At 41.3% G+C, this 24,265-nt stretch overlaps 2 protein-coding genes across 2 annotated transcripts in view; one reads left to right on the top strand and one right to left on the bottom strand.

Annotated features, from left to right (window-relative positions):
* The window catches only part of MYLK4 (myosin light chain kinase family member 4), a 74,584-nt gene extending 64,342 nt beyond the window's left edge, over positions 1 to 10,242 (bottom strand). The window contains exon 1 of the mRNA XM_027666295.1: positions 10,175 to 10,242. Within this exon, the coding sequence (XP_027522096.1) occupies positions 10,175 to 10,230 (56 nt within the window). The 5' untranslated portion in view covers positions 10,231 to 10,242. The remainder of the gene's footprint in view (positions 1 to 10,174) is intronic.
* On the top strand, positions 280 to 22,825 carry WRNIP1 (Werner helicase interacting protein 1). Its single transcript, XM_027666297.1, has 7 exons — positions 280 to 925; positions 9,048 to 9,239; positions 10,237 to 10,481; positions 15,925 to 16,154; positions 20,472 to 20,627; positions 21,496 to 21,575; positions 22,055 to 22,825. The coding sequence occupies exons 1-7, from the start codon at positions 395 to 397 to the stop codon at positions 22,328 to 22,330; spliced, it is 1,710 nt and encodes a 569-aa protein (XP_027522098.1). The 5' UTR covers positions 280 to 394; the 3' UTR covers positions 22,331 to 22,825.
* The last annotated feature ends 1,440 nt before the right edge of the window (positions 22,826 to 24,265 follow it).

The raw sequence follows: 24,265 nt of genomic DNA, 5'->3' as shown, positions 1-24,265 counted from the left end.
GTCAAGTTCAGGTGGTAAATCAGGATGTGAATGGTTCTGTTTACTGCACCCTGCTTTGAAATACAACCTGCATGCCCTGCATTCTGCATGATACACAAGAGCTGGGGTTTTTTTAATTTAAAAAAGGGAAAAATAAAGGGAAAAAAAAGTAATTTATTGGTAGCTCTTCCACCGAGAATGAAGTTTTTACATATTTCAGTGAAAGACCCAGTGGACCCCCAAATTCAGAGACCCCGACAATATTGAACAGTATGATCCCACCCACAGTAGCTCCGCGGGACACGAAAGCCCCGCAGGCGGGGGCGGGGAGCGGCGCCTCCCGGACTACAGCTCCCGAAGGGCTGCGGGCGCCCAGGGCCAGCGGCCTCGCTTCCTGCGCGGGCCTGGGGAGCCGATGGAGCCGACGGACGGCTCCGAGGAGGAGGCGCTGGTGCGGTGTCCCGTGTGCTTGCGGGAGCTGCCGGGCGCGCACATCAACTCGCACCTGGACCGCTGCTTGCAGGCCGGGGAGGCCGCGGCCGAGCCCCCCAGCAAGCGGCCGCGCCTCGCCGCCGCCCCGCCGGGCAGCCGGGCCGAGGGGGAGCCGGAGGAGGCCCGCCCGGCCGAGGGCCCCCCCGTCTTCTCCCTCTTCCAGAAGGGCCGCGGCGGCAGGCAGAGCCCGGGGGCCGGCGGCGGGAGGAGCGGAGCGGGGCGGGACGAGGCCGCCGTGCAGCCGGGGGATGGATGCTCGGCGGCGGCGCTACGCGGGGCCAGCCTGGCGCAGAAGCTGGAGGGGAAACCCCTGGCGGAGCTGTTGCGGCCTGACACGCTGGGGGATTACGTGGGGCAGGAGCGGGTCCTGGGGGCGCAGACCCTGCTGCGGTCCCTGCTGGAGTCCCACGAAATCCCCTCCCTCATCCTCTGGGGACCGCCGGGCTGCGGCAAGGTGAGTGCGGGCGGTGGGCGCCCCGCCGCAGGCTCACAGCGTGGAGGTTCATGTCCTGCGCTTTTTCACTCTTGAGGCAGATGAACTTAAAGGATGAGCGGGACCCGTTTCTTTTTGAACTCGCTCTTTTTTGTCTTACCGTTTCTTATGTTGGCCGGTTTTCCACTAGTTTTCACTTAATATTACAGAAACACAACCTGCCTCCTGAATAAAATAGAAGTGGTTCACCCCCACCAATCCCACTCCCTGCATCTTGGCGTTTGGTTGCACCGGCCCCTCTTGGGGGTTCTATGTATATAACATGTCTCTAAGAAAACATTTAATGAGAAAGTAACGTAGTGCTTGAAACTTGGAAGAAGCTGTGAGGGAGAAGTAAGTATTCTCACTACCTCAAGACCTGGTTGGAAAGCTTCTTCTGTTAAGTACAGTGTTTTTCAGAAGGAAAAATCATAAGAAATAATTGCATGTTATGTAGCTTCATATGTAACAAGGCGACATGCTAAGCTCTGCCCATCAAAGAGCTAAAATAGGAGCATAATTAGATATGTTGGTCTAAATTCAGAAGTGCTGTGTAAGATGGTCATACACTTCTTAAACCTCTTCATGCGCTTGCTACCCATGGAATCCGGTTATTGCAGCCCATCTATGCCTTCTTCCATTTCTACAGCCAAATACCATGCTAACTGATACTTTTGCAAAGGGTAGAGCAGGACTAACTAAAAAAAAATAAAATAACTGAAGATGGAATAAATCATCAGGGCCAAATTTCAAATCAATCTGTGTATTATTTTTCAATTTGGACCCTTGTGAGAAGTAGTAGTTCAACAGACTTTTCTAAGCAAGAAGAAAATAATCTTGCCTGTTAAAGTGCTATAACTGCAGTATTTCACATTGTAGGTCATGAGTACTTTCGGAGAATTTTAATCATGAAAGCTTAGGTACTGGAGTAGAAATACATATGCTTTGTAACTGCTTTGCCCAAGTCAACTTCGGCCTCAGCTGCACTTGAATATTCAAAAAAGCACCCTCAAAACTGAAAAGACAAAATTGATGTACTTCTGTTATGATCATTTCTCTTGAGTTTCCGTCTGTATTGAGTCCTCTTCCTTTAAGGGAGCATGGTCTTTGAATTTGTCATCCTAATTTCTTAGGAAGCCGAGGTGCTCTGGGTGAAGAGGCTTTGATTCTTTCTTTGTACTTTTGTCACTCCTAAGTGTTGAACACAAAAACCTATTTTCTGCTTTTAAGAAGTTGACCACGCACATGCCAGAAGAAACACTGCCTAAAAGAGATGCCATGGTTATAAACTTAGGAACAGTTAACTTGTTCATCCTGACTATGCAAATTTTTTAAAGCCTGTATGAATCCTAATGTAATCTGAGTAAGCTGTACTGTGATTTATGGCACCTTAATGCAGGGATTTAGATTTTTGCTTGTCTGCCATTGGGACACCAATTTTAGTAAAGAGTTAGCAAGGGGACACAGCGTAACTTGAGCACTGAATAATTTTGCAGCCACAGATGCAGTTTAACCTTATAAACCTGAACATTCTGTATTTAAATACAGTAAACATTCCCTCTTTTGTGTGTTGTTTAACAAGAAAAAACTTGATAGCAAGTGGCATGAACCCACTCCCTACAAAAGATAAGACTTTTTTTTTGCTCCCTTTATGTTTACCATCCCTTCCCTCCAGTGTTTTTGCTAATTCAAGTGGTTACCTAAATGGCTGTTTGATTACTTGAGTGTATTTCATCTTCTCTTATTCATACAGCTTGGGGCCTGATTTGAACCATTTGAAGTAATGAGTTCTTTTGATTGATTACCATGAAATTTTTAACTGAAAATGCATGATGTCTTTTGCAGTAGCATACACTGGAGGTCCAGAACAACTCTGAAAAATGGATTTGTCTTTGCAGTTTCCTGAGAGAAGTCTTCTAATAGAGTGCACTTGTTTTTGCTTATGCCAGTCTAAATCAGGAATAACTTAGGATAACTCTCTAGGTAGAGAAATCTGGAGGAGAAAACAATTGTATTAATGAAAAAAGTTGGAATATAAGGAGACAAATCTGGATACAGCAAATGGAGGCCACAGCTCCATTTCAGTAAACATTATGCAATGACCTTGCATCTGTTTATGCTTGGTTGGGCTTGGATTCTGGAAGTGCTGTAAACCACATGTTGTGGCTCTTGTTCAGTGACACTTACTCCTCCGGTAGTATCTCAGTGGGCTATTTGGGGTGTGAGGAACCAAACAAGATGGGTAAGAATAGCATCTGCCCTTATATAAATGCCAACTGCTGCTACTTTTGATTGTGTTTATCTGTATAGACAGTGTCCCCAAGCCATGTTCATCTGCTATCCTGCCAGTTTCCTTTATACACACAGCCAGAATTATCTCCTGTGACGCAGTGTGGTAGTTTGGGTCAGCTCAGCAGTGTTGGGTAGGACAGACCTCAGCTTTCTGAGCTGCATGCCAGGGAATTATTCCCCTTTTTGGCATCCAAGAATGCTGGAAGTGTTGGTGTCTCCCTCAAGGCAATGAAACAAAGTATGACCTTTCCTGACTGCTTTTCAACCACAGTATGGCCCTGCTGCTGGCAAAGGGAGGGTTCAGGGAGGAGAGGCCATTGATGGCAACACTTTGTAAACAAAGGTATGGAAATCCTGGCCAGAATAGAGGAAGAGGGAAAAATACCCAGAAAGTCATGGTCAAACAGCCACAAAGAAAATCAGGATGCTAGTTTTTTCATCCCTGTCACAAACATAATTCACACAGTGGTTTGCTCTGGAACAAACCAGCAAAGTCACTTGTTGGAGAGACTTACGTGCCGGCTAGATTATACCTGTTCGGGAATAATCCATGCCCCACTGCAGTCTAAACACTAGTACCAATCTGTTCCAGATCTGCTTTGGTCACTGAAACATGGCCTGGCAGAGCAAAGCATCTATGTTGGAGGGACCCATCCAGCTGGAAGGAGAGCTCTTGCACCAGTGTGCTCCTGCAACGTGTAGTGTGAATGTCAACTCCTCATGAAAAGGGCTGTGAAGTTGGAACAGAAGGACTATGAGCATTTCTCCATACCTTGCAGGAGCTCTGGCATGAAAGCTGATGACAGGGTAGATGTAATTGATAGATCATGCGTTTTCTGTGCCTGACATCTATAACGGTTGTTTCACTAAATTTATGCAATGTAAGAATGATTAAGGGAAGTCTCCATGAACAGACAACAACCTTAGGCAAATCCCTAAACAAGATCTGCCTGATCTGCACAAAAGTTAGGAATGATCTTAGGTTTCACAGTCTACTTCCTGACTCAAGTCTTCTTGACTATGATCTGACTATATATTCTGATCTCCTCCCAATTTTTTTCAGTTCCACTTTTTGAAGAGAGCTAGACAGTATCCCTCTTCATTCCTATAAGGGGCTTTGGTGAGCTAACACAATGGGCATATTTTAATGGCCTGGTAAAGGAGTGCAAAAATCAAAAGACTGCCTTAATTCTAATAAGATCATGTTAGTCACTGAACATCAGCATCAATACAAGTGGCTGAATTAGTACTCGCTTCTTGTTTTCTTCCGTCCATGGGTTTGAAGCTGCATTGACTAGTCACAGTGCAGAGAGTAGGGAAATAATTAAAGAGAGTTGCCCAGTCACGGAAACTTGTGGGTATACAGAAAATTCTTGTCTCCTAGTACAAACAGCCAGCTAACCAAACAGCAAATTGGATTAACTTTTCTGCTGTGACAGTGAGAGGTGTGTGGAGTCAAGCATGCTTTATGGGTTCCTTTTGTTTCATCCCTAACTTGTATCAAAGCCTGGAAGAACTGGTAACATAGCTGGCTTAGAGTGAGCTTGTTTGGTTGTTTTTGTGTTTGGTTGCTGGGTTTTTTATGGTTGCAGCCTGTGGGAGAGGATATTCCTTTTTGCTGACACAAAGCAATGTACAGGACAGTAAAGGAGGGCTTCAGCAGTTAAGTGTTTGTTCTGTGTGTAGTGGGTCTGAAAATAAATGACCACAGGCTGAAGTTGAAAGTGTTATTGATTGGTAAGTAATGGTTCAGGAGGACAACGTGTTGCTTGTTGTATAGTGGAAGGTGTAGAGAGATAATGCTGTCAGAACGACCTGTCGGCAGATTTTTGAGTTTAGGAGCAATAGAGTTTTTGATCATGAAGCCAGCTCCTGAGAGATGCCGCCTCCCTAAGATCTTACTTTATGGTGAACTTGCCACCAGCTGCCGCAACAGAGGAGCCCCGAAGAAAATATACAAGGACTCCCTGAAACATCTCAGCCTCGACCATATTGATCAACATAACTGGTCTACTCTGGCCTCCAATCGGGAGGCCTGGAGACACATCATCTATAACGCAGCTGCTTCCCTTGAGAACGCACGCAGGATCACTCTTGAGGAGAAAAGACAACGCAGAAAGAATCGTGTCTTGCAGAATACACCACCTAAGGAGTCTTTCTGCTGTGCCTTTTGTAATCGGACGTGTCTGTCTCGTATTGGCCTCATTAGCCACCATTAGCGTGCTTGTAACAAATGTGGATAGAACCTTTCCCAAATCTTTGTTCGTGAAGCCTAGCCATGAATGATGAATGGTTCAGGAGTTTCTTGGTGAATATGTTTCTGTGTTTCAGAACAGCTCCTTATGATGGCACTGCTTTAGCTTGTCTAAACAGGTAAGTCACTAAGGTCTCACAATTTTCAGCATAAAGCTTGAGATGAAAGGTGTGACCTTGGATAGTTTGGTGTGATAATAGAACCGAGAATGATTTCTGGAAGGGGCAAGGACTGTGAGCTTTGTAAGGTGTAATTTTTAGTGAAGTTAGCAACAGGTTAGTTTGTAGGATCACTCCTATTCTTAATTTGTGAGAAACAATATTTCTGCTCCTCCCCATAAGAAAAGAACACAAGCTAATTAAGAAAAACCTGTATAATAAAAGGAGCAGATTATCAACTGGTTTAGATTTCCTCTTCTTGCTTGTTATGCAGTTCTGATACAGATGTATTATTAATTCATATTAAATTGCAACGTCGGTGTTACTATTTTAAAAGACTTGTTTTCTAATGTAACAGTCAAACTTCAGAATTATTTTAGATGGTGAAGGATATTCAGTGTGTTTTCTTCTACCTTATTTCGTATCAGATTTCTGATTTTCTTCTTATCCCTTAAATGCATTGCCTCTGAACTTAGTGAGGGAAAACTACGGGTCTAGCATACAAGTTGTAGTTGTTCTGTGCTAGTGCCTTCATGCTTAAACAACCCTACTTAAGTCTCCACTAGGTTATGTGTTCTCTTAGGTTGTAACCTGAAGTAACAGAGGGAGAAAACAGTGTCAAATGTTACTGACTTTTGCGTGAGATGGTGAAAGAAGCAGCAGCATAAAAAACCTGAGCTCATGGGAAATAATAGTCTTTCAGAGGCAGGGAAAGTTTGGTCTGTATGTGACAGGCAGTTAGACTTGCTAAATGATTAATTGTGCAAAACAGAAGAAAGAGACTGTGAACATGCCTGTCCATGTCTTAACACTGCTTTTGAAAGGCAATGTATGTTATTCTTATTACAACCTTTAGTGACCCCAAACTTGGCAGAGCAGGAGGGGTACGTGCTGGCTGAGAGCTGTGCAGCAGTTTTCAAGTAGATTCTTGGTCTAACAGTAACTTTCAAACAAATCTCTTTGTATATCATTTTCATAAATTAGTGTTAGAAGTATGGACTCCTGCATGTGTGTTAAACAAATTCCTCACAGCTTTTGTTGTGAACAATAAAACTCTCTGAATGACAGCCAGGTTACATTGTGAGCTACCAGTCCAAGTGGAGCTACAAGAAGAATAGCCATTTGACTTATTTTTCATTTTTCTTCCTCCTCTCACCACTGCCACTTTTAGAGAAGGAAGAGGTACATTTTTCCTTTTTCATCCTCAGCTTTGATATATTGGGGGTTTTCCATGTTTTCAGAGATTTTTAAGGCATGGGTATGTCCTCTGAAGGTACATTCTGAATCAAGGCCCTTTTGTAAGGAAACATAAACTTTGGTTTTCACTTGGTAGCTTAATTTCAAAGATAGTTTCCTTTTGTTTTGAGGGGAGGATATTCGGTTGGTTGGTTTGTTTTCCAGATCTTCCTGATTTCTGTAGGCTTTGCTGCAAACACTTTCTAAGTGTCTTTCAAGTCTTGTCTTCTGTGGTGATACAAGTTGGGGAAGAGCTGGTTGCTTGAGCTCCAGGGAATGAGGGAAGATCTGACATGGAATACGAGTCTTGTATCAGGACCTGAAATGACACCACTTCTGAAAACAATCAGGAAACCCTTATTAAAACTAAAGCAAGAATAAATAGTGATACATCTTCCTCCTTAGCCTCTGCTTTTCCATCTTGGGCTGGTTGCCGTTTCTGAGACAAGGAGGTCCATTAAAGAGACAGAGCAGTACTGCAACACCACTGGTAGCCACGTGGTAGGTGGTTGTTTCTGTAGCCTCCCTGCAAGAGGATCAGGTTGACAGCACCTGCTGCTTTAACCTCAGCACTTGGAACATCTTCTGAGGTGGTTTTGCCAGCACCTGTCCCACTCCTCATCTTTTGAGGCTCTCCTGTCTTCATTCTCCTCAGGCTCCTTCTTTAATAGAAGAGTGTGCTTGATGGAAGAATCACCTGTTTTCTCCAGCAGTACTTTCAAATAGAGATACACTCTGCTTGGGACATGCAGATACACCCACCTTTACTAAGGGTTGTGAAGGAAAGTCTGAAAATCATGCCTGTGATTGATGTTTTCAGGTGTAATAAATCTACGTAGGAGGTTGGTGGAGGTTGCTTCTGTGCTTTGGTAGGCTTTGTGAAATTCTATATAAATAAATTCTGGTTTGAAGAGGTTGTTCATAAGGAAAGAAAAACAACATAGCTGCTCACTAAAAACAGCCAACAGCTTGTTCAGTCAGCTGTCTTTTACTTCTCTGGGCCAGCATTTGGTTCCTGTTGACTATTTAGGTTTAAGAGTTACATTTTCTTAAGCACATATATAATTTTTCAGTACTAACATTCCCATGATTTTGTAGAAACTGCTGTCTGATTAATTTCATTTTCATATGTATTGGAAATAGAAAAGAGTTTAATTAACAACATTGTAGGTTATGTTTTTGCGTGCACTATTGGTGTACACAATATAAGAAAGACATTAAGCTATTAGAGAGTATCCAAAGGAGAGCAACAAAGATGGTGAAGGGCCTTGAGGGGAAGCCGTATGAGGAGCGGCTGAGGTCACTTGGTCTGTTCAGCTTGGAGAAGAGGAGACTGAGGGGAGACCTCATTGCAGTCCACAACTTCCTCATGAGGGGAAGAAGAGGGGCAGGCACTGATCTCTTTTCCATGGTGACCAGTGACAGGACCCAAGGAAATGGCCTGAAGTTGTGTCAGGGGAGGTTTAGGTAGAATATTAGGGAAAGGTTCTTCACCCAGAGGGTGGTTGGGCACTGGAACAGGCTCCCCAGGGAAGTGGTCACAGCACCAAGTCTGCCAGAGTTCAAGAAGCCTTTGGATGATACCCTCAGGCACACGGTGTGACTCTTGGGGCTGGTCCTGTGCAGGGCTAAGGGTTGGACCTGATGATCCTTGTGGGTCCCTTCCAACTCAGCATATTCTGTGAATCTGTGAAATGTGGTTGCACTGTAAACTCTGCTGCAGGTGTCTTGGGATAGTCCAACTCTTTAGCTATTAACATACTTTACAAAATAACTGCACAGTGAATTGCAGTCAGCCTGTCTTCTGTGACAGATATGTATTTGGCAAAGAGTTCTTCTTCCATGATAAAGGAGACAGCTGTCATTGCTGGCCTTTTCAGTGTTGAGACTCACTGGGTCTAGTACGTAAAAGTGCAGGCATTAGAAATGCAGCAGAGGAATTGGCAGCTACCTCTAGCAGGAAGTTTAGAAGTCTTCAGTGTGCTAGAATAACATGGACTAAAATGGCTTACTGTATAAACTGTCAACACTGTCCCTGTGTCCAAAATATATAGGTTTGCTCTTTACATATTTTCTTCAAATAGGTACTTACCTATTTTCTTCAAATAGGTGCTTTCTGTGTCCAAAATGATTTTTACAAAGCTTTCTCCTATTGCTGTTTCAGACTACACTAGCACACATCATAGCCAACAACAGCAAAAAGAATGGCACAAGGTTTGTGACACTGTCAGCCACAAGTGCCAAGACAAATGATGTTCGAGATGTCATCAGCCAAGCCCAGAATGAAAGAAGGCTCTTCAAGAGAAAAACTATCCTCTTTATTGACGAGATCCATCGTTTCAATAAATCTCAGCAGGTATTGTACTACACCACTTCTTGAAAAAAGCTTTTGTCAGCACTTCTGTAGAATTTCCTACTTTGCCTTAAGATGATACCTTCCTTTGGGCTTTTGATTTCAATGTTAATGTTTTTAGTAGGTGAATTAGGAAGAAATATAAAAATTAAATTCCTTAACTTACTTCCAAGCAGCATTTAATTATTGTGATTCAAAGATTTAAATGAAAGGCTGAGTTACAGTTGACTTACATGTGAGTCCTTATATGATATTTTTCTGAAATTTTATTTCTGCCAAGTCATGTTAGTAGTATTTGCTGCACACATCTTCATTTCAGCCTCCACCTCATGGTAGCATTCTGTATTATCTTTAAAAAGGTCTGGAATGTGAATGTGCCAAGGGTATTTATTTTAATGTTGTCCCCTCTACTCTGTAAGAAAAAGTAAGGCATGGCATGGTGCTTTGGGATAACACTGCAGCCATCACTTGGGTATTTTTTTTCTTTTTCCTTTTCTAGTTATAAAGTTTTTTTAGTTGTAACATAGAAAGCTTGAATGCTGCACTACAGGTTACAGTTTTTATATTGAACTGTACTGCAATCTTCCTGTAGTTTTTTGAGCCATCCTTTAGAATTATGTAGGGAATTGTAGCCCCAAAGGTTGGTTCATAGCGTAGCCTCACTATTCATAATACTTGATAAGGCAATTTCATGATTTCTTATGAAATTTGCCAAGCAATAAATCAAATCCCTATGAATAAACTAAAAATTTGCAGATTTTTTTACCCTGTTTTCATTGGGTGAGGTCATTCTCATTCCAACCATTTGTTATTAAGATGAACAGCCTGTAGCGTGTTAGGTGCATGAAATTAAATCATTTACATATCTGCGCAGATGAACTGCCTTGTCAGGGAACCCAAAGACTCACAAGATGCAAAAAACCCCACAGCCTACTCACCTGGGATGTTTCAGGTTGTCATTGATCGAGATCAGCTTCTTCTGCTTCCCTCCCATCCTCAGGACACTTTCCTTCCTCACGTCGAGTGCGGGACGGTGACCCTGATAGGAGCGACCACAGAAAACCCTTCCTTCCAAGTCAACGCCGCTCTTCTGAGCCGGTGCCGGGTGATCGTCCTGGAGAAGCTCTCGGTGGAAGCAATGGAGGCAATTCTGATGCGGGCCGTCAGGTCCTTAGGGGTCCAGGTTTTGGGCCAGGGCGACCAGCACAGCAGCTCTGCGACTGGCAGCGGCAGTGAGAGCTCAGAGTGAGTACTTTATGGGCTGCAGGGTGTTAACGCGCACGGCCCGAGGAGTTGACTGCCTGCCAGGGAGAGAATGAAGCAGTTGGGGGGTGGGAAGAGAAACCCTAGCCACTTCTGATAGTAAAGAAAAGAAGTGGCAGCATATGGCAGGGGCGGGGGTGACAGGAGAGAGAGAATTCAAAGCATTGGCTCTCTCCATCCAAAACATAATCTTACCGTCTGGATTAGGAGAGAATCTTATGCTTGGATCTGTAACTCCTGACTCACCCTCACAGGATATTTAAATCCATTCTGCTGCTGAGGATTTGCTGTGGAAGTCTGTAACTCAGTCTTTGTCATGTCCTACTGTGTGTTACTTCTTGTTACCAGTTGTAAAAGCATCATGTTACTGTTCAGTAGTGGACCAAGTATCCCCTCTTAATTAATTTGAAAGTGCCTGACAAAAGTTCGTTGTTTTCTGAGAATTTTATTTAATACGATCAGGGAGGATGCTTCTGCTCCTATTCTTTAGTTGCAGGATTTGTGCTGTGCTATATTTTATGGTATCCTTTGAGGAGAGGAGGCTGTTGCTATGAGATGTTAAGAGACTTCGTTTTTCCCTGCTCCTTAATGTCCAGGCCAGATAGAGTCATATTAAATACTTGAGAAAATTTTGGAAAAAACCAAGGTCCGGATTTGTCCATAAGGGATGTTATCTGCCTTCTGAAATGGAAGACTGGCAAATAAGCGTAATGCTTGGTACTGTGGTATTCACATGCAGGCTCTTACACTTCATGTTGGTTCTTGGCTACACTACTAGTAATTTACAGTGCATTGACAGGGTGGTGATTGGCAGGCAGTCTGTATGAAATAAATGAGAGGGAATCCGCTTGAACTTTATCACAGAGTGTAAGCACTAAGAATCACCAATCTGAATGCTGAGGTCAGGGCTGTAAGGAAAGGTATTTCTTTTTTGATTTTAGATTACCCTGCCTCATAGTTTACTCATTTGTTGCTTTCACATGTTGTAGTAATGTGAATTTTAGAAGAGAAGGGAGTGCTGCATGTCAGCCTTAATGTAATGGCACAGCTGTGGTTGTGGCTACACCCTGACTGGGGTTCAGAGACTTTCTTTGCTACACAGGATTAAAGTACAAGGCATAGTTTCAGCTGCAGTTGTTTGGGTTTGGGTTTCGCTAGACTCTGTATCTGTAACCTTCCAATAGCTATGGGTGATTTAAACAGCATAGTGTAGCGCTTCATCAAACTGAAAGAAGTCTGACAGGCAGACTGTCAGACTAGCACAGTTTCAGTAATCTCTCCATGAAGAGAGAGGGCCACACTCCAATGGCTAAGCATTTGAAAATGCTTGAGTCAAGCATTTGAAAATAAAAATAGGGTTTTGAATTGAGGAGAGTTTGTTGCAGTTGTGTGTCAGGTCCTGTCTTTTCTGACACTATCTAGTTCTGGTCCACAGAGGCTACATAGAGTTGCTGATGACTTAGGTTTTTTATAATCCATCCTGTCTCTTACTGTGGTTCTGGTTTTGGCTGCCTCATTAACTCTGTCTTCTTGCTTCACAATTCATACCATTTCTGCTCCTTCATTTCTTCTCCACCTACTACTCCGCAGGAGAAGCTGTCTCATACCTTTTGACCATGCTGCCTCTATGAAGCAGAACTGTCATTAGATGCAGGAAGGTAACTGTTCATGATGTCTTGAGGAAAAAATTAAAGTCACGAGTTACAATTGATTTGGTCGTTAACTGTGCTCACATTTGTTCCAGAGTTAGAAAAGGAGCTGTAAGGCAGTGTGTCCCCAGATGGTGGGGTATGCCTGCTTTGAAAATGCTGCAGAGATCTAGCCAGAAGGAACACGATATGTGTACATTGAATTTTGGACTTAATTTCCCATGTGAGTCCCTTTTTCCAAGCCACAGTATGAAGTACTGAATGTGCTGCTTGGCCTCAGTTTTTCAGATGGTTTTGGTATCACATCACTTTGTCTGACATGACGACTTACCTAAATGAGATTTTGAAGAAGAGCATGATTCTTTGTGGTCTCTCCTACTACCTTGAGAAATAAGATGAGGGGTGAATCTTCCTTAGTCTCTACAGGCATCTTCTGTGCTCAAAAAGAATGCAGCCATCACTTTGTGATTCAATGGTTTCATCATCAGCACTCCACAAGGAAAATGTGCTCTACCCAAATCTGTTCTCTTAAATTTTCTTGGTGGATTTTTCTTGTCTTTCTTCCACCATTGTTGCAGGCTTCCGATAGGGTTAGGTCACCTGGCTTCTCTTTTGTTCCACTGTTGCCTTTTCCTGCTCTAAAGCTGAAACAGAACTAGCAGGAGACATTACCTACTTTGGCATCTTTATTGTTTCATCATGACTCATAGAGCTTCTTTGACAGTTTTATGTTAGTTACTGTATTTCTTTAGGATAAGATATGCTTTGTGTTACATTTTCACCAGCGTTACTGCCATCAAAGTGTGCCTATGAAGTCTGCAGTAAATCAAAGTGAAAGATGGGGTAACAGGAAAGGACAAAACATATTCAGGATGTAGAAGAGTAAGAAGTCAATATTGAAGATGCTTCATATAGCTACACCTTTGCTTGTGCTTTCTGAAGTTTATGCTGCCTCAGTAGTAGCACAAACTGTGCCAGGTGTACAGTAATAGCATACACTGACACTACTACTGTGTCAGTGATGGAGGAAATCAAATTCTTTTCTTGGCTTTTGTTTTTATCATTCCAGTGCTGCCCTCAGAGTGGTAGCTCTAATCGAAGTCAGGCAGTAAACTAGATAGTGGATTAATGTCTTTCAAGTTGGATAGCATAGAAGGCACTCAGCTGAGGGAAATGAAAGGATTCCTGGTTTCCTATTGGCAAGCTCAGACATTATGCAGTTCATCTAGTTACTGGCTGTATCACAAGTTCTGACATGTTTTAAATTCACTGGCTCGTAAATCACAACACTGAAGATGGAATTCCTTTGGATCTTCAGAGTTCAATACCCCTTTGAAAATTAATCCTTATTTGGAACATCTATCCAATTTTCTTGCAGGAAATGAGTTGCTGAGGTGAGAGGTGAATTTCGCCATGGAAATGGACAAGATCTTCGCTTGTAACCAGATTTTCCATACTTTCTTGTAAACATTTGTTTCAATTTCTGTGATATAAATTGCTTGTGTTGAGCAAACAGGGCACTTAGAGTCCTAGAGTGAAATTGAAGAGACAGGAATACAACTCAGCTTTTTTGCCAAGCTTCTAGTTAGCAGATAAATGGCAAAAGTGCCCTGAAGCCTCAACTTGGTTTGGTACAGACTGTACACAGCATCTTCCAAGTGTAGTACCTGCTTTTTAATAACTTTCAGCGCTTCCCTTCCACTTGGCAGTCACTGTGTGTGTTGGTGGTGGGTGTCAGTTTGAGGAGGCCTCAAGCGCATGGTGTTCTTCTCTGCAAACAGCGGGCAAAGAACTTAGTCCTTGCAGGTGAAACCTTCTCTTCAGCATGCCCTGCTGGTGTATCCAAAGTGTTTATTCAGTGTACCGTATATTTGGTTTTGTTCCCTATTGATGAAGGTAATAGCAGCAGGATGTCTGTGTGTAGCGCCCGCTGTTTTTTTTAAAAATTGGATTTGCTTCCCTTGCTGGCTTTTTTCAGTGCATATGAAAAATCTGATGCCTATCTGTACTGCTGAGGCATGAACGTTGCTCCCTGATTTCAAGGAATTTGATCCTGAGATAATTGACTGTGCTGTTGTATTCTTCTGTTTTCCTCATTCAAACACAAAGATGGTGTTTGAAGCATCTGGCAAAAGTGCCTCTGTATGTGTGTTAAATGTTTTTCCTAGTTTTATCAAATAGAGAAGAAATAAGGAGATGGAAAAAAGGTATGACGAGATGTGTATATAGATTTATTTTTCCCACAGGGTGTGATTCCTGCTACCTACTCTCTGCAGCATGGGTTTTGCCCCTAGAAGACATTTGTTGGCCTTCACTTGCAGTGGTGTGGATTAAGATTGCAGCTCTACTAGCTTTTCGCTCTTATGTGTTGCCATGACAGGACTCAAATATTAACTGTTGAAGTTTTTCCAGGACTTACAGTCCTTTTCTTTTGTGTGACAAGTATGAAGTGGGTTTGCAAGGAGGAAGAGAGGAGTCAAGTAATGAAGATCAGTGGGTACATGTTCTTGGGACAATTGGGGTTGTCTTTTTGTACACCACTGGTAATAACAGTAATATATCTTTTTGGTGAATGAAGTACAGGGCTGTTGTGAATCCCTAATTATTTGACACACAAGAGGTTCATAAGAAAGTGCCTCTCACACCAAGCTCTGTGTGCTAATCCCTGCTGATACATGTCACTCTTGATTTACAGTCCGGTTACTAGAAATGGCTCGGTTAGGCCATTACTTAATGCCATGTTTTAACTCCATTAGCTACTGTTTCCAGTCAAATTAGTTGTATCCTCTGCCTGGCAAACGTCATAGGTGTTACCTGATCTACCTAACTAAAGTTTGAGGGTTAAATCCTCAACAGTATGTCTGTGACATGTGCAGGGGTGAGCTGGTTTGTATGTGCCCCAACAGTGGGGACTGCAGCCCGCTAGATGAAAACCTGGAGACAAAGCTTGAGGACTTTGTTGTTCTCCCAGAGTTTTCATAGACCCACTATGAGATCTCAGGAGATTCTTCACCTGCAGCTCCATTTCTTAGCTCTTCCCATGTTGTTCATTCAGATTGTGAGTTTGCTGAAATTTGACCTTTTTCATGTATTTGTATAGTCCTGGCACACTTAGAGTAGTAGATGGCAAGAAGAGTGACATGCATGTGTTGGGATGCCATTTCTTTATAGGAAGATTTTTTTTTGTACCCCACTGAATAAAGCTGTAATACCATACCAAAAAAAGAAAAGCAGGATGCATATACTTTACAATATAAAGAATCTTTCCAGTTGTTGCTTTTTAAAGAAAACAGCAGCTCTTACTATTGGTAGTTACTTCAAAACCGTATGCTAATTACTTTATAACTCACTATATTCTCTCAGCTGCATTTGGATAGCTTTCTACCTTTTCATTGTTCTTCCAACAAGGAATTTGAAATGGTGATGGAGTAAAACCTTGTGTAAAGTTCAACTGGCTGTGTCAGAATTGTGCTCTGGCAAAAACCTAACCCTAGTTTCCATTGAGTTTAATGAGGTGAGGAAAAATAAGGGGGTCAAATAGATGAGAGTTCATCCCTAGATTTTTCATGTGCAATTTTATTTAACAGGCATTGGATTAGGAAGAAGAGGGTTGGGTCCCACAGTGTTCTCCCTGGCTCTGCAGTACTTAATCATGGCAGGATGAGTTAAAAATGAATCTTAAGCCCAGCTGCATCTCAACAAACTTTGTAAAGAAACATCATCTCTAGCATAATAAGCATGATGGGGGCTCATGGTGTGTGGTTATTCTGTTGCAGGTTCCCGGTGTTCATAGAGGCCAAAGCTCTAAACACACTTGCCTACCTTTGCGACGGTGATGCAAGGACCGGACTGAATGGACTCCAACTAGCAGTTCAGGCCAGATTAGCAGCAGGGAAGACCACTCCCTTGAATATTACCAAAGATGGTTCTGCAGATGGCATTCTGATAACAGAAGAGCACGTAAAGGAAGGGCTCCAGCGATCCCACATCCTGTATGACCGAGCAGGTGAGTACCTGATACGGTTTCTGAGATGCAGTGTTCTCAAGAGGTGATAGTCTCTGTAATTTCTTTTTCATACCAGATGCTCTAGTGAAACAGTGGTTTGCCCTAGAAAGTAGTTTTCCTGTACAATGCAGTTCAGCCAGAAATTCCTTCTAAACAGGGTTTCCTCTTAGCATTTAGGAAGTGTAGGTTAGCTGAAAGACACATTTGCTGCCCTGAAAACAGTTGCATGGTGGAATTATTTGTTATTTAAGGTTATTAGAATATTGTCTTCTACAGGAATTGCAGTGTAAAGAAGGCAAACAATTTGATGGGAACATTTTTCTTGGAGGGTTAGGTATCTCCCATTGCACTTCTACTCCTTTGAAAGTCTTGAAAGTGCTCACATTCACAGCAATATGTTATATCAAAACCTGAGCAGTTAGCTTTATTTTTAGAGTTGCTTTTTAAGGTAATGAATTTTGTAGCTTGCTTAGGGCAGGTCATATAAATCTGATTACTTGAATGACCATCCAGGATAGTATCAAATGATTATGCCAAGCAGTATTTGAAGAACTGATTGATTTTTTTTTTTGCCACTGTATCTGAAATGCTTAATTAACTGCCACTGTTCAAAACCTGTGATGAGAAGTTTCTTGAGGTTGGTTGTAACATATGCCTGCTTTCAGCCTTCCAAGGAAATAATGATGACTCACTGTCAGGAGCAAGGCAGCTGAGCAGAAACTGATAGAATGGCAGCTGAGAAGTTCAGGCTAGGCAGGGGGAGGGAGAAGAAAAATTTTATGGGGTCTGTGGCAGGAAGAGATCATGGTTGGAAGGAAGCAGAAAATCTGACCAGTTTGCCAGTGTGAGTCTCTTGTGCCGTGTAGGTCCCTTGTGTGTTTGCTGTCTCCTTGTGGCCACTGGCATGCAGAACTCTTGACTGTGTCCGTTGCTCCCAGCCCTTCTACACCTTCTTGCTCTGTTAGAGATGGCACACAGTGCCTCTTCCTGAGGCTTGCATCCAATCTAGGTGGCATGTGTCAGGTCCTTCTCTGTTACAAAAATCCTTGTTGTGGTTTATTGTGGGGTTTTTTGGTCAGAGATTTTCAGAGAGTGGTGAAAGCAATGAAAATTTAGTTTTTCTTGACTGTGCACATGTCAAAGAGCCTGCCACAGATATTGTCACAGTAGCAGGTTGCCCGAGTACTTGTCTTTACAGAATTTCTGTCTTCTGTGGAGTAGTCTGTGTCTTGGTTGACCACTTGTGTCCATAGCAGAGTAAGTTGTTTGTCCTTTTGTGTACAAAGGGCTTCTGAAGAGAGGCTACTATATAAAGGTTTTTTTAATTGTAGCGTGTTTTAGCTAATAAATTTTCAGTCACAGTTGTGGTGCTGGAATCTACAATGCTCTAAAATAAAATGCTTCAGCCTTATAAAGTGGAGGGACATGATGCTGTCTAATCATGATAGCAGCAACATAAATGTTCATGTAGTGTGTTCATGTAGAGAGCACCATATAATTGATTAGTGTTCAAAGTTGAATAAATATGGAATTTTGATTTTACATAATTTTACATAATTTTTTTTTGTTACCTTCTGCAAAATTTGCCAAATACATGTAGTTGGGCTTTCTCTTCTGTAGTTTTGTCAAGTAATCTAGGGAAGAAAATATTCATAATCTGTTAGGATGTTGTTCTGATATATGTGCAGACATGTTTAGCTGGAAGGACAAAGAAACAACTTTGATTAAAGTTCACTGCCAGCAGCCACCTTTTTTTCCAGCTTAATTTTGTTCTGCTGGACCAGAACGAGAAGTCTGTTTATCTGTGCTGTTGCTCTAGTCCTACTTTCAAGACTTTCTTCTGCCCTTTATTAATGAGCAGCTAAGATAGAAAACTGTGCGGTGGGGACTGTGATTTTACTTTTGCCCACTACCTTACTAAAAAGGATTGGCTTAAGAACTCCAAATATTAATTATGGACAGTGAATGACACCTTTTCCCAGTTGTCTACCAATAAGTCTCTAGATAAATTGGCATCTTAAATTAGCCTGAAAACTCTTCATGAGCACATAAAGCAATTTATGGGCATATATCAACAAGATTTATGCATCTGTATACATTAGACACTAGAAAATCCTCCCCTCCACAAAGCCTCTTGTGTAGTATCTTGTTTCAGAAAGGTATTTGCCTTTGTGGGAACTGCATAGAGCAAATGCACTTCGATTCCAAAAACTCTTTATAGTTTTGATTTCGAGAGGTATCTGGGATGCAGAACAGCAGTGATAGATAAGCTGGTATGTGTCTGTCTCTCAGGTGAATTGATAAGGCCAAAATCTCTATGTTGGCTAACCAGAGTGAGGGACAGAGCTAATAAATAAAGGTCTACTAAAAGTTCTAATTTTTTTTAAGCTGCTTCTGGTATCTCAAATAAGATATCTATAAAATATATTTTTTTAAATGGAAACATAACACTTCTGTCCAATGTGTCACTGTATTTTGTCTTTAATTGAAACTGCATTTAATGCAGTTTTTCTGAAGAAGTCTCAAGTCTTTGTGTATAAGTACTATCATTATGTTAATGGTTCAGTCACCAACATTAACTTCATGAGGAAGGAGATAAAGGGAGAAGAAAACTGTTCCCTTTCTCAGCCTGCAGAATCTGAAGCCCCCTGCAGGTATATATATCTAGTCCCAGCCTATCCACTGCATTCCTTCTGCCTCTCCAGCTGGTGTCTCCAAATATGACACTTTACAGTAGCCCAAACAGCATATAAAAAAGCAGTCCAGCAGAAGAATCTGGGCAAGTGCAACCTCTGGAGATATTTAAAAACCATCTTTCTTACTTTTAAGAGACTAAGAGACGCCTCTTCCAAGAGGACGATGCGAGTTCAGCTGCTTAGGTTTATTGCTACTAACTCAAGTGTCATGATGGAGCATGGACATGCTGTTTGTGTTGGCAGGAGTAATGGCTGCATACCACAGGGCTCTTTGTGTGGAGTCCTAGCAAAAATAGCTGTCTGTCGGCCTGTGTTTGCCAGCATCGCGTGTGTTGAATTCTCCACAGAACTGCACTCCAGCACGAGCAGAGATGGAGGAAGATGGACCCAGTTTCTGACCTGGGAGGTGGAGGTCTTGCTGGCTGTGAAAGGGGCAACTGCAGCATTGTGGGGATTTCAGTTTTCAAACTCATCCATGCAGCCTTTTATTTTGCAGGGCCTACAAGTGATGGTGGTGTGTTCTGATATGGCCCTCAGGCTGTAAATCCTTTTAGCCTGAGGAAAAGGAGAAATATTAACAGATGGCTGTGCAGGCAGCCAGTTGCCTTTATAATACATGCTTAGCTGTGAGCCAAGGAATGCCAGGCACTTTAAAAAGTAAGAAGGGCAGATTACATGGAAAGTTTAACAACAATACTGTGCCAAAATGCTCTTGCAAGTTTGATTAAAATAAATGTGTAAGAATCAAAACCAGCCACACAGAGAAAAATTGTAAGCAGGAAGGCTCTTTTTCAGTGTTTGTAATATTGAACCTCTATTTTTAAGTGTATCCTTAAAAGATCTGTGTAATAGATTTGTTTCTTCTTGGAGTCCATATCTAATCAAATACTAAACTTTAATATTAAAAAAAAAATCCCTGTAATTCATTCAGTCTTCTCACTTCTTATTTAGCAGTCTTGCATTTCAAGTATTGTTTGTGTAGTTTTTTTCTTTCATCTGCTTTCAGTTTTCAGGACCCTTCTAGCAGTGCAGGTTTCCACAACTGAACTCAGGATTTCTTAGACATTTGCCAGGGTTGTGTGCTGCAATTCTTTTCTCTCCAAATTGTGTAATGTTCCATCACTGTATATCCACAGCAACGTTTCATTTCCCCCCATCCCCCCATATAATACATCAAACTCATGTTTGATATACTGCACATTTTATTTTCAAGTTTTATCATTTATATGTGCTTATATTTTACTCTTTTGGCAATTAGAAGCTATTTAAATAGAGTCCTCTTCCTAACTGATTAAAATATCTGGGTCGTTTTTTTTTTTTTGAAGGAAAGGTCATGAGGGTACAAAACCCAAATTGTTTACCTTGCAGTGTTTTAAAAAAACACCTTCTTTTCATTTACAGTTGCTCTGTTTTGCTTATGTAGTTAGTGGAATGATTCATGTGGTGAACCATGAAGGTATTGAATGAAGGCTAACCACATATATTTAAAAAGAACTTGAAAAAGTTTAGAACTTGAAAAGGTTAGGTTTACTGATCTAGTAAAATATATTCTGTTCTCTTGAATGCATTTCATGTAATTTCCTCCTATCAGCTTTGTATACTTCTCCCCCATTCTAAATAGGAGAAGAACATTACAATTGCATCTCTGCCCTGCACAAGTCTATGAGAGGCTCAGATGAAAATGCTTCCCTTTACTGGCTTGCTCGGATGCTTGAAGGTGGTGAGGATCCACTTTATGTGGCAAGGAGGCTGGTGAGGTTTGCAAGTGAAGATATAGGTCAGTATTTGCAATATTTCATGTTGGAATATTGTGTTGAATGAAGATCTGCCAAGCTTCTGGTTTCTAAAAATTGGGTTTTGAGCAAAAAAAACCAAACCAAAACTGCTATATGCAAAATAGGTACAAAATACTGAAATGCCCTACATTCAACAAAAAGCTTTGTATATGCAGGCAGAGACCTACATGCAGTGTCATGGTGAAGATTACCTGCTGCAGTAGAAACATGTTTTTGAGGTCAGGTTTGGCAGTGTATTAATACAGATTCTTTTAAACTCTGGTGGTTGTAAATCTCCAGTAACCTTGTGCCACAGAGAGTGTATTTCAGGGATGTCTGATCTTTTAATGAGTCTGACAGGTGAATGCCTACCCTGACTTAAAAATCTCAGATTTGATAGCTGGCTCCCTAGTTGTAAGGCATCTTGCTTGACTTATCCAAAGTAGAAGGTGCAGCAACACTTTTACAACATGTGTGATGGGTGAAGAGTTAGGAGATCTGGGGAAGCTATGTCTATATAGCAGTACTTTCCCATTTCTTTATCAATTCTGAAAGGTGAGAGATTCATATCTGGTCAGCTACTGCTCCACTCCACAGGGCACCACTGTGTGGCAGCAGATTCAATCCGTAAATTGTACCCATGACTTAGACCTTTCTTTTTTGGGGAGGGGGGACAGAAGGGAGAAGGCTTATGGATGGAGGGAGTATATCTTATGTCTGCTATGATATTGTACCAGAAATTCCAGCATCTGAGAAAGCAACTTTGAAATTTGCATGGATATCTCACAGGAGAGGAAAAATTAAAATTGGAAAAAACCAAAAAAAAGAGACATAAACTTTAGCCTGCTTTTATCTGATCCCTTTTTGTAGGACTGGCAGATCCTCTGGCTTTAACACAAGCAGTTGCTGCTTATCAAGGCTGTCACTTTATTGGAATGCCAGAATGTGAGGTAAAGGCTTCATTAATTCATTGATTTGAAAGTACTGCAAACTGTAAAATCTGTCTGTAACTATAAAATGTAACTGATTGCAAGGACAAAGCAAACTTAGTTACTTGTTCATTCAGCATGCCCCTTCTTTGACAGGAGAACATCGTAGCTCTTAAAATATGTGTTGTAGTTTAAAATAAAATTCACTTTATGTTACTGTGTATTTATTGTCAAAATATACGTGAACTTATATAATTTTGCTCTGTCCATTTTTTTCTCTCTCTTATAAGTAAAATAATATATTCCAAAGTATTATTTTCTAGTAGTGAAAATCAGGAAGCTGTGTTGTTGTTAAATAATAGTATTCATATTATGGTAGCAGGTAGAGGTCAGTTTAAAAACATAACCCCTGCCATGCTATACAAACAACCTGAATAGCAGACATTTTCCCAAAGAGCCCAAAAGAAGTGATTTAACATCTTCCCTTTTCTTGTTTCCAGGTGATTCTAGCACAGTGTGTAGTGTACTTTGCCAGAGCACCAAAGTCTATAGAGGTGTACAGGGCATATGGCAATGTCAAAGAATGTCTGAGGATGCACACGGGACCTCTGCCACCTGTTCCACTGCACCTGAGAAATGCCCCAACAAGGCTCATGAAGGACCTGGGCTATGGCAAAGGCTACAAATATAACCCCATGTACAAGGAACCTGTAGAGCAGGACTATCTACCAGAAGAGTTGAAAGGAACAGACTTCTTTAAGGAACAAAAAACGTGACAGCTGTGCTTGGAATGGGTTTTGATTCTATGACTCATACCTTTCTACTGGGAGAGAAATTCCCCTAACAGTGTCAGACGTTTTTTGCTGTGGTTGAAAGGATTAAGCCAATGAGCCTTTCAGATACTTCTTTATCCTTCTGGTTTTACTGCTGTTATTCTGAAGGTATTTTGTAAAGATTTGCAGTTAGGCAATGTAGAAATGCAAACATGACCTTTAACCTTATACTGCTGTCACTCTGTGGTTCTCATGGAGAAAAAATGAGAGACTTTTATCTGGCTCTTGCTGGGAGACAAGGAATATTACTGTGCTGCTTTTTAAAATCAGTATCGATTTCAGATTTTGAGAATGTTTATTTTCCAAGAAAATAGTAATATGTACCCCCTTTGCTAAAATACTGTAAACAAAATATAATTGCAAAGTAATTCTTCCTGATATGATATTCTGGAGACAAATTTTGTTCAACAGTTATTACCAATAAAGCTGTTAAAAGTAGTGTCTGTGTGTTTGTTTAAATACTCTTGTGGCAGCAATGTAGTATTGAAAGTGTGATATCTCTTTAATTTTATTATCCCTACTTTCCAGAGTTTAATTCATTTTGTGAGTAAAATAGTCATAAAAATAGCCAAATTATGTTAATTTTTGAAGTTTTATCACTTAAATTTTTAATTGTATGATGACATTTTGGGAGGGTTTTTTTAGAGGAGATTCCTGGTAATGAAATGCGTTTGTCTATTCCCAGTTGTGCATCAAGAATTTCATTAGCTTTAAATTGGAAAGCTGAGAGACACAAATTGACTTAGTGCTTTTATAACACAGAGTTTGGATTCCTCTTCCTACTGAAAACATAACAACATCCAAGATTGCTATTGACTGAACATTTCAGTAATGTTGTTATTACTGATGTCAACAACATTCTTTCATTTAAGTGCTGATTATTTTTCTTCTCCTCAATCCTCCTTGAGTGTGCAGTGGCTCAGTGTGCTGAAAAGACAACAAGGGCTAAAACCACGTATGACTGTGCTAACTTGCAGTTGGGGAGGAGAGAAGGACTGTGTTTTCTTAGAATTGCATCAGATAATTAGCAAAGAAGGTTTTAATTACTGAAATGCTGACCAGCCACTGGGGCAACTGTCCACACTTGTCAAAGTACCATGGAGTTAACTGGCCCCCAGTGATGAGGATGTACGTCTGGGTTAAAAATTACCACCACCACCATAGTGCTGTGTAATTGCAGCTGGATTTGCTTGGTAACTGCTCAGGGTTTGCTTGCTACCTGCCCCACATACTTTTGTTACTGGGTCTATGCTGATTACTGGTGGATTTCAGGGATTCATGTCCTGATCCTGCTTAGTTTGGGAAATGTGGTAAGGTCAAAATTTACAATGCTTTGTGTATAGCTTCTGGTCTTTTGCTGTTCAGCTACAAATGCCATGTGTCTGCTAAAAGGTGACTTCCTTGAGAGTAGTCAGAAGATTGCTAACTCTTCCCCAGAAGGACTATGTACCATAGATATTTCTTTTTATAATATTACTGAATCATTTGGCTTTTTGTGATGTGTTACATTTACTGAACAATGACTGGTGCTTCATTTCACATTTACAGTATTGCATTTAACAGTTTTTAAAAACTTCTATTCATCTACCCAATTCAATTTGTAAATAAATGTTTCATTCTTTGATGAAGGAAAGCTGATTTGTATTTGAGTAATACTGAGCTTTTTGCACCTCTCTCCAGCTGTGATACCACCCAACCACCTGCAGGTCAGCTGCCTGGAATACACAAATTGCAGGTGGGTATTTCTTGACAGCAGAGGTATTTGGTGCTCTGTGGAGCTTAGATCAGAGAGATTGCCACAGCCACACATCTGGAGTTCATTCAGAGCAACTTTAGCAAACCAGGAGGTCTGCGGTCTGAGGATGCAGTGCCAAGTCC

The sequence above is a fragment of the Corapipo altera genome, unplaced genomic scaffold (assembly GCF_003945725.1).
Source record: "Corapipo altera isolate COAL_440 unplaced genomic scaffold, ASM394572v1 118, whole genome shotgun sequence".
Lineage (NCBI taxonomy): Eukaryota > Metazoa > Chordata > Aves > Passeriformes > Pipridae > Corapipo > Corapipo altera.
The sequence above is the reverse complement of the archived record's forward strand: the minus strand, read 5'-3'. Positions and strand labels throughout refer to the sequence as shown.